Raw genomic sequence first — 10,282 nt, forward strand, 5'->3', positions numbered from 1 at the left:
TACAGCCTTATAAATTCTGTAAAGCAGCTCTACTCAGACCTGTAAGGTTGCTATGAATTAGAATTGACTCACTGGCAGTGAATTTGGTGTTGGTTTTGCTACTATTGAGATTAACAAAGCAGTGCTGTTTTTTATTTTGAAGTTTTCTTTTAGCTTTGCAAATGTATGCGTCTTGCTCTCATGCAAATTCTTTTCCTCCATAACCTCATCCCCATGGACCTTATCCTCTTGTTTCCTTTCTCCTTCCCACGATTGTCAATTTCCTAAATGTTTGCAGGACTAGAAAGTGGAAATCTTGGTTCTTTTGTCAATTCATGCATTCTCTGCATTAGCAAAGAAAATCTGGGCAAGAGATTTTCTTTCCACTTTTGTCCAGTAATATACCCCATTGCCCTTTTTTGAATTCTGTCTAAATTTTTTTTCTATTAAGTTTAAGACAGGACCTACTCCTTGACCTTTTTCCTACTCTGAAAGAAGTACTTTTCTTCATGCAAGGAGACACTTAGAACTTTCTGAGGACTAATGATCTCCAATTTCGCAACAGACCTGCATTTTCTTTCCCCTTTAACTCTCTCTCCTCCTTGTTCATTTCCTTAACCCTCTCTCTGGCTCTCTTCCACTTCAGTTAAAAATGTTTTATTGACCAAGGGTTGTGATTTCATAAGAGGGTCATTTACTTCTCAAAAAAGAAGTGCAGATGTATATATTACCTGTCTTCAGGAGGTAGGAAGACAAGTTGTAAGTTTGCAGGAATTTCTCTCCAAGTGTGCAGATAGAATCTCTAAATGTTTGCTGGTGTTTTCCTGCTCTAACTTGTTGGTGTTTGCTCATCACTCTATTTGAGGAGGCATTGTGCAAGCGATGGTGAGATACATACACCTGAGAGTAGTCATTCATGGGCTGCTGGCCCCAGAAGAAGCCTGGCTCTTGGGTGATCCAGCACACTAACATTATTAACCCACTCTCCTAGGTTGTTTCCACCGAACCTTGATAGATAAAAGGTTTCATGGACTGAAAGGACTTTCAGTTTTCTTTTAATTCATTTTATGGTGGCAGACAGTGCTCTGCTATCATAGACTCGTTTGGAAGTAGTGATGTTATATGGAAAATAGTACCGTAACATTTAGTGAGTGCATGTGCAAAGGGCCAGTAGAGTGTTTGGTAGAGACAGAGCAGCCTTCCCAGATGATTCACCATGGGAGCTGAGACTTGCATAATAAGGGCTGGAGTATAGGATCAGGTGTGTGAGCAAGGGCATGAAGAGCGAAGAGAACCTGGCACATTTGGTCATGGAATTCAAAAAGGTCATTGTTGTCAGAACAAAAAGTCTGAGGAAGATGAGAAGTGGCTGGAGATGTTGTTGTTGTTATTGTTGTAAGCGTCATTGAGTTGGTTCCAATTTATAGCAACTCAGTATAGGGTTTCAGAGTAACGGCTGAGGATGGACAAATACCCTTTGGATCATCGAGGACCTTGAGTGACATATAAAGACAGACTTCATCCTCTCAGTGATGGGGCACTATTTAAGAATTTGACCCTAAAGGTGCTGGGTGAATTATGGTCATATGAGATGGCCCATGTTGGGTGGATTACTTGGCAGAAGTACAGACACTAGTTGGAATGCTTCTTAGCTTTTATATCCCTCGGTTGCTGCTTCTGCCAAATAGCCTAGTATTACTTGCTGTCCAAATGTTTATAGACTTTTTTGAGGATTAAAGAAATAATGTATGTAAAAGTACTTGAAAACTTTGTTGTTGGTGGTGTTAAGTCTGAATGAAAACAACTCATGCACAACAGAAGGAAGCACTGCTCTGTCCTGCGCGATCCTTGAATTTGTTATGTTTGAGCCCAGTACTAAAACCACCGTGCCAATCCAGCTCATTGAGTATCTTCCTCTTTTTCAATGACCTTCCCACTTTACCAAGCATGATGTCCCCAAGGGTTGGTCCCTCGTGATAACATGTTCAGAGTATGTGAGACAAAGTCTTAACCATCCTCACTTCGAAAGAACATCCTGTCTGTACATCTTCCATCACAGATTTGTTTGTTCTGGTACTTCACGGTAGATTTAGTATTCTTCACTAATACTATAATTCCAAGGCACCGATTCTTCTTCAGTCATGCATATGAAGTGAGGTGATTGAAAATATCATGGTGTGGGTCAAGTGCTCCTTACTCCTCAAAGTGACATCTTTGCTTTTTATTACTTTAAAGAAATCTTTTGCAGCATATTTGTCCAATGTAATGCATCATTTGATTTCTTCACTGCTGTTTCCATGGGCTTGGATTGTAGACCCACGTTAAATGAAATCCTTGGCAACTTCATTCTTTTCTCGGTTATCATGATGTTGTATATTAGTCCAATTGTGAGGATCTTTGCTTTCTTTATGTTAATATGTAATCCATACTGATCATCATAAGTAAATGTTTCAAGCTCGCTTCACTTTTAACAGATAAGGTTGTATCATCTACATGTTCACAAGTGATTAGAGTCTTCTTTCACTTGTGATGCAACACTCTTCTCCAGATAGTCCAGCTTCTCAGACTATGTGCTCAGCATGCAGACTGAATAAAGTCTGATTTTACATCATGCAGTATTCCCTTATTCTGTCCAAATGACTACCTCTTGGTCTACATGCAGGTTCTCCATGAGCACAATTAGTGTTCTGGAATTCTCATTCTTTGCAATATTATCCATAATTTGTTGTGATCTGTACAGTTGAATGCCTTTCTGCTGTCAGTCAAATATAGGTAAACATCTTTGGGTATTCTCTGCTTTCAGCCAAGATCCATCTGACATCAGCAGTGTTATCCCTCGTTCCCTGTTTGCTCCTGAATCCAGTTTGAATTTCTAGAAATTTCCTATTGATACGCTGCTGCACATGTTTTTGAATTATCTTCAACAGCATTTTACATGCGTGTGATAGTAATGATATGTTCAACAATTTCTGCATTCTGTTGAATCACCTTTCTTTAGAATGGACACAAGTATGGATCTCTTGCAAAATTTCTTGGCATAGAAGAGTGAATACCTCCAGCGTTGCATCCATTTGTTGAAACATTTTAATATTTCATCAATTCATGGAGTCTTATACCTCCAACGTTGCATCCATTTGTTGAAACATTTGTTAGTATTTCATCAGTTCATGGAGACTTATTTTCACTAATGTCTTCAGTGTAGCTTGAATTTTTTCTTTCAGTACTATTGGTATCATATGCTACCTCTTGAGGTGGTTGACCATCAACTAGTTGTTTAAACATGCAGTCAAGTGACTAAAATCTAAATGTTGGAAACAAAGAATGATTGATAGTTAGTAAATATGACCTTTGTAATAGAACTGATGCTGGAGATCACCTGATAGAATTTAGCAAGACCAGTGGCTTATTCATTGCAATAATGCTAGTGAAGTAGTCAAACTATTCTCTGTACTTCTAACAAGTAATCCATATAGCATAACACATTTAATCTTTTTTCCAGAACATAAATGGTGGCTACATGCATGGGCCTCACCAGATAGATTGCATAGGAATTAAATCAACTACATTTGTGGACAAGACGATAGAGAAACTCAATATCATCAATCAGAGCAAGGCTTAGGAGCCAGCTGTGGAACAGTTCATCAGCTACTCATATGCCTGCTACAGTAAAGATTTACAGCCTCAAAAATCCCATACAGGATTGCTATGAGTAGGAACTGACTTGATGACAGTAGATATGGGTTTTTAGCAGATTATAAAGCAGTATGTGCAGTTGTTGTTAAGTGCCGTCAAGTCGGTTCTGACCCATAGTGACCCTGTATAAGGTTTCCAAGGAGCGACTGGTGAGCTTGAACCACCGACCTTGCAGTTCAAACCAACTTTGCAGTACATCACATTAACCCACAGCACCACAACAGGACTCCAAAGCAGACATCTTTCTCCCTTAGAACAGTTGGTGGGTTTGAACCATCAACCTTTTGGTTACTAGTTGAGCGCTTAACCACTGTTCCACAGGGCTGCTTCCTATATGTGTATTATGACCCTAATAAAAAATGTATGAAAAAGAAAAAAGAGGGAATTTATTAAAAATATATGTGTGTGTGTGTGTGTGTGTGTGTGTGTATGTTTCTCGTTGAATGATGAAATTATGAATGTTTTATTTGTGTCTGTTTTTATTATAAAAATATGATGAACTTATTTCCATTGTCCCACAGTAAAAATGCATTTCTAGGAAGAATCATGTGAATTGTCATTGTGTTGATGTTAAAGAGGTATATGAGGTGGTCATCATCTTTTGATTGTTCACGCTGTTAGGCTGGCTTCTCTGCCTGTCAATACGCCTGCAGGCCCATATTTTCCTCTAACCTTGTGCTGATCATATGTTGTCATCATTGACTCCTGTCTCTCTATCCTTGGTGTCTGATTTAATAAATGTTCAAGGAAGGAAAGATGGAAGCAGAATGAGAATGAATGGGAGAGGAAGGGAGGGAGAAAGTAAATAGCCTATGGACATACAGGTTGTAGGTTATTGTTTTTTTCTGTTTTTAGGTTCACTTTATTCCTCAAGATATCCAAAAGAAACTAGTAGGTGACAGATCGCTTGTATAATTCTTTATTTGAATTCAGAAAGCAGAGCAAAATAAGCCCTGAAATGGGTAGAGGAAAAAAAATTACATTGAAGTTGTTCTTCTTTAGAGAAGAAACACATTTTGCTGTGGGAAAATTAGACTCAGAACCATTTATCTTTAAGTTTTGATTGTGGGGAATAAAAAGTATACATAAAGGAATTTACTTATATAAAAAAAAAAAAAAAAGGTGTGAGGTTCCTAGATTTACAGAGGTCAGAGTGACGCTTTCAAAAACTGCTGTGACAAATGAAGGCTATTCATCAGAAAAGGCTGCCATGCTGGCGCTGCTCTCCCTTACCTTCTACCAGCAGATGTGGGGACTATCTGCTGGTCCAGCTGTTCACATCATACTCTTGTTTAAACATTTCATTTGTTTGGCGTGGGAAAGTCAGAGAAATAAGTGTAATGTAACTCCCAGGTTTTTTTTGTTGTTTTTTTTTTCTTTTACCAGGAAGGGGAGCAGTTTGTGAAGAAAATCGGTGGCATTTTTGCCTTCAAGGTGAAGGATGGCCCTGGGGGTAAAGAGGCCACCTGGGTGGTAGACGTGAAGAATGGCAAAGGATCAGTACATCCTAACTCAGGTCAGTGCAACAGCCGCCTTATTTATATTAGAGCCCCTGACAAGTTCACCAAGGCCGACAGCCAGGACAAAGGGGTTTGCTGTGCTGTTCCTGAGTCCCCAGTAGTGCAGCCGTTAAAATGCTCAGCTGTCAACTTACAGGTTGATGGTTCCAGCCTATCTGGAAGCACCTAGCAATCTGTTTCTCAGAAATGGGTCAGTGAAAACCCTACGGAGCCCAATTCTACTCTGATACATGCAGGGCTGCTATGAGGCAGAATTAACTCAATGGTAACTACTATTGGTGTTCCCCAAAAGGGCTAGCTTTAAACTATAGTGATTCCTTAGGAACAGAAAAGAAGTCTGCTTTATTGATTTTTCCACATATCATTTATTGTCATCTGGTATATCCTGTGATACTTATATGCCTAGTGTTCACCTCCCCCACTTGAACTGGAAGCTCCATGAAGGCAGGCATTTTTGCCTGTCAAGTTCACTGTTGTACTCCCAGTACCAAGAATAGAACCTGATTCATGGGAAGCTGCCAATAAAATAAATAAAAATGAACCTCAAACCTATCTTGAATAAATGGTGCTTAGTAAGCACTTTGGGAGCACGGTGGCTCCATAGGATAAGCTCTGGACTGTGAACCACAAGGTTCGCAGTTCAAGCCCACAGGGTGCTCTGTGAAAGTAAGATGAGGCTTTCTGCTCCCACAAAAGATTTAAAGCCTCAGAAACCCTCTACAGGGTCACTATGAGACAAAACATCCTCCATGGCACTTACTAAGTGGTAGCTAGATTGCACTTTTAACGTTTCTTTAATGGACTGAGTGTAGTGTAGAAACATGATGGGTTGGGACTAGCTTTTTGGAGGACTTGAAATACTGTGCTGTGAACTTTGAATGTTATTTGATATATAGTAGGATAAGGAAAAATGTTTTGCTTTAGGGTTTCAGTTCCTATGTGCACTGATTTATTCCAAATAAAACCTATTTAAATATGTCTCTGCCATCAGTAGATGGCTGTACACAAGTCCTTTCACTCATACACTTGTGTAGTCTTGGTACGCTGCCTTAAAAAGAGTAACAATTTTGAGGTTAGGGCTGTTACCAAGTTTTTAACAAAACCCAAGTGAACATCGTATTAACTCACTAAGTTTTCAGCAAGTTTACAGTTTTTCAATGAATCCAACATTTTAAGAAAGGTTGGGAAGATCTCAAAGATGAGCAAGGCAGGGAGGTTAGCCCAGAAGGTTATGGAAACTGGTTTGGAGGATTCCAACAGGGTAATCTTGATAGATTTTCTCCAAGGACACAGGAAGAATACGAGTGCTTGGTACGAAAAAGTTTTAAGAAAATTTTAAACTACATTGGTTTAAAAAAAAAGGCCAGGAAAGCTATGCTGAGGAATTTTTCCCCATCACCACAATGCACCTGCCCATACTTCAAGGGTAGCAAAGACTGCCCTATGAGCATTTCTTTGCCTGTCCACCGTACAGCCCTGATCTTGCCCCTTCAGACTACTCTTTGTTCTTCCAACTCAATGAACATTTAACAGGAACGTGATGAAGTCCATAAAGAATGCCAAAATTGCCATTTTGACATAATGTAAATAGAAGAGCACAGAATTTTTTTTGGGGGGATGCATTAGAGAGATGGAAATACCACCTTCAGAATTCTCTAGACCTAGATGGAGAATGAAGCCCTGGTGTGGTACTATGGGGTCATTCACTAGACCCCAGGGTTGGTTAGAACCACAAGGTGGACGGTTCAAGCTCACCAGCCACTCCTTAGAAAACCCTGTACAGGGTCGCTATGAGCCAGAACTGACTCAACAACACTTAACAACAACAACATGGAGACTATATTGAGGAACAATAGCTTCACATGTTAGTATTTTTGTTTCTGTGATTTTGTAGCAAGGTTTTGACTTACCCTCATATAACTGATCCAGCAAAGCTCTTTAAATTGAAAAATAAAGTCAGAGCTATGTTTTAGGAGAAGATGTTGGTACCTTAAGCCTGATCAACTGGAAAGGGAGCAGTTAGAAGCAGGAAGAGCAATTAGGAGGGTGGATGTTGCAAACAGTCTTGTAAGTATGCACCTGTGCCCGAGTGTTGGCAGTGAACAAATAAAGCTAAGGATAGATGCCAGGGGTACAGAGGTGTCACTAATGGCACCTGGGAGTTGTGTAGGAGAAGGAGATCCATCAGAGATGGTAGAGTTTCATTATTAATCCATTATTGAATGATCTCTTAGAGAAGAGAGTGGCATCAGGAACAAGGTGAGAGAAGGATTAGTCATAGAAAGGCGGAGGGAGGACCTCTCCCTCTGAGATGGTAGATAACTATCAGGCATTTGGAGGTAGAGAGGAGGTTGGCAGAACTCCTGGAATGGAGTTTAGAGCTTGAGACGATAAAAATTTGAGCATTGCTGTTATACGCTGTTGAGTAAGGAACCCACTAGCGATTAATGAAGAAAAAGCTGAGCATTTGGTGAGGTCAGTACGGCTTTGTTGTGGAAGGTTCCTGAATTATATGGAGTCTTTTTTTTTCTTCCCCCAAAATGAATGGACAGAAAATGACTAGATGGTAGTATTCTGTGAGCATTCTCTGATACAGGAAGGAAATCAGAATGCTTCAGCTAGATTCTAGCTTTTAGAAGTCAGAAGAACTTTTTTTTACAGTAGTGTGACTGAAGGTTAATAATGCATAGTGACATCAGGTTTATATTCTGACATATGCCTAGGTAGGTGTTAAAGTTATTTTAAAAACTTCTGTTTTTTGTTTATTGTCATAAAAGATAATATTCTCAAAAAAAAGAAAAAAAAAAAAAATTCTCTGAAGAGCTCTTGAATAGTTTCAGAAAGGACTTGTCTCCTCCGGGTAGCCAGCAGTATGCTCTCTTCACATTAGTGCCCTGTTCCAGACTCAAAGGATCTTGCCCTAGGGCAGGACAATTTGTACTGAAACTGACACCTGTTGGCAGCCAGGAGTGGTGTTGAAATACGGACTTATCCAGTAAAAGCCACCACTGGAAAATGCCAGCTCTTTTTACATCAACCAACAAATGACCGTTTGTTAGAGATTAGCTACATGAAAGCTGTCATAACCTGTCCTGGTTTGAACTGGCATCTTAATGAGAATTGTTCTTTTATAGTTTCAAGAGGTTTACTTAATGTTAACCAGCTAAGATTTATGTGAATGTATTATGTTTGTTTATTTTTGAGTGAGCTTGGTTATTATACACTTGGTGGTTATATTCAGGACTTTTAGACTGTACCTTTTCCTAATCTTTTCTTGTTTCCTGAATACCTTTTAGTACCTTCTCCATGAATCCTGCTCTACCTCTTCCCCTTTAAAAATGACTCACATAGCATATCTCCAGGAAGCAGCTTTGATAAATCTCACAGGACACTCATTAGCCCCTTTTTACACTTACTCAACCTTGTCCCTTTGTGGGGAACATGTTACAGAAAGTCTCAGGCTTCCCCCTCCCCACACCTAAACCTGGGTTCAGATTTTAACTCTTGTCCTTGCCAGGTGTACGCCTTTCCTGAGTCCATTTGTCACATCTAGAACATGGAGGAAATCATTTTTATTGTTGCTATGGGGATTAAATGAGATAGCAGTTATAAAGCAGTAAGTCACTGCTTTCTCCACAACCCATGTATTAAATGTCTTTTGTTCTATATCTATCACACAAATAAGGGGCCCTGGTGGTGCAGTGGTTAAATGCTTGGCTGCTAGCCGGAAGGTCACCAATTCCAACCCACCAGCCACTTCACAGGAGAAAGATGAGGCAGGTTGCTTCTGTAAAAATACAGCTTTGGAAGACCTACGGGGCAGATCTACTCTGTTCTGTAGGGTCACTATGATTTGGAATTGACTTGATGGCAGTGAGTTTACCACACAACTTTTGCCAAGTTCCCTGTAATCATTAATTTTGCTCGGATGCATTAGACTTGTCCAAAAGGACTTGGGGGACTGGCAGAGCAGCTGGGATCCATGCTGATGCATTGACAAGACCACATTAAAGCAGAGCTGTTGAGTGTATACCTTTCCTGGACCCAGAGGAGGCAGTAGAACATCGAAGGAGGGAGTGTGGCTTTGGCAGCAGGAATCTGCATTCTGACTTAGCTTAGCCACTTGCTAGCTCTGTGATCTTGGCCAAGTTATCGATCTGACTTCTTTGACACCCTCGTCCAAGAAACAAAAACAGAAAAACCCCCAAATCTGTTGCCGTTGAGTCAATTCTAATTCATTAGGTACTTTCTAGGACAGAGTAGAACTTCCCCATAGGGTTTCCTAGGCTGTAATATTTACAGAAACAGACTGCAATATCTTTCTCCTGCTGACCCTCATAGGGTTTTGAAAAATCAAATGAGACTAAGTATGTGCTCAGCCTAGTGGGAGTTCATTAAATGCTGATACTCATCAACAGCAATTGAAGCAGCAGAATTATCGCTGAAGTCGCCTTTAATAACTACAGGTATATTCTTGGAATATTAGGATCAAGCCCAACTACAAAAATGTCAAGTTGCTAACTTTTACTTCCTGGTCTTTAATGTTATATAAATAATTAGATTGTCATTTTCAAGGTTTCAGCCTTTTTAACTAGTAATAAGAGAAAATTTGATTAGAGGTAGAGATAGGATGACCATTAGAAAGACTGTCCCCAAGTTACAAGGCTTATAATAAAAATACTCTTTTCTATCTTGTGTTAATTGTTTTATCATAAGGACATGGTATGCCTTCATAGTTTTCACCTCCCTCCACCATTAAAACATAGATTTTCTGACTAGTTCTTTTTAAATAACTTTTTGAACTCCATATCATCTATTCATTTATTCACTGAGTATTCATCAATTGCCTATGTATGCCAAGAATTCTCCAAGGCCTTGGGATTGTACCAGTGAACAGACTGAAAAGATCCCTGTCCCCATGAAGTTTTCATCCTAGTGTACAAAATTATAGACACAAAACACATAAACAAATAAGGTAGTTTCACATAATGGTAAGTGCAATGAAGAAAATAAAATAGTGGGGAGAGGCCAACTTTAACTTGAGCTAAAATTTACTTAATGAGAGAAGGCCTACCTGTAGAATACCTGTA

General features: G+C 39.5%; 1 protein-coding gene across 1 annotated transcript in view; it reads left to right on the plus strand.

Moving 5' to 3' along the window:
* The window catches only part of SCP2 (sterol carrier protein 2), a 149,290-nt gene that overhangs the window by 125,814 nt on the left and 13,194 nt on the right, over nucleotides 1–10,282 (plus strand). The window contains exon 14 of the mRNA XM_006839863.1: nucleotides 5,059–5,188. Coding sequence (XP_006839926.1) covers nucleotides 5,059–5,188 — 130 coding nt within the window. The remainder of the gene's footprint in view (nucleotides 1–5,058; nucleotides 5,189–10,282) is intronic.

The sequence above is a fragment of the Chrysochloris asiatica genome, unplaced genomic scaffold, assembly GCF_000296735.1.
Source record: "Chrysochloris asiatica unplaced genomic scaffold, ChrAsi1.0 scaffold00026, whole genome shotgun sequence".
Lineage (NCBI taxonomy): Eukaryota > Metazoa > Chordata > Mammalia > Afrosoricida > Chrysochloridae > Chrysochloris > Chrysochloris asiatica.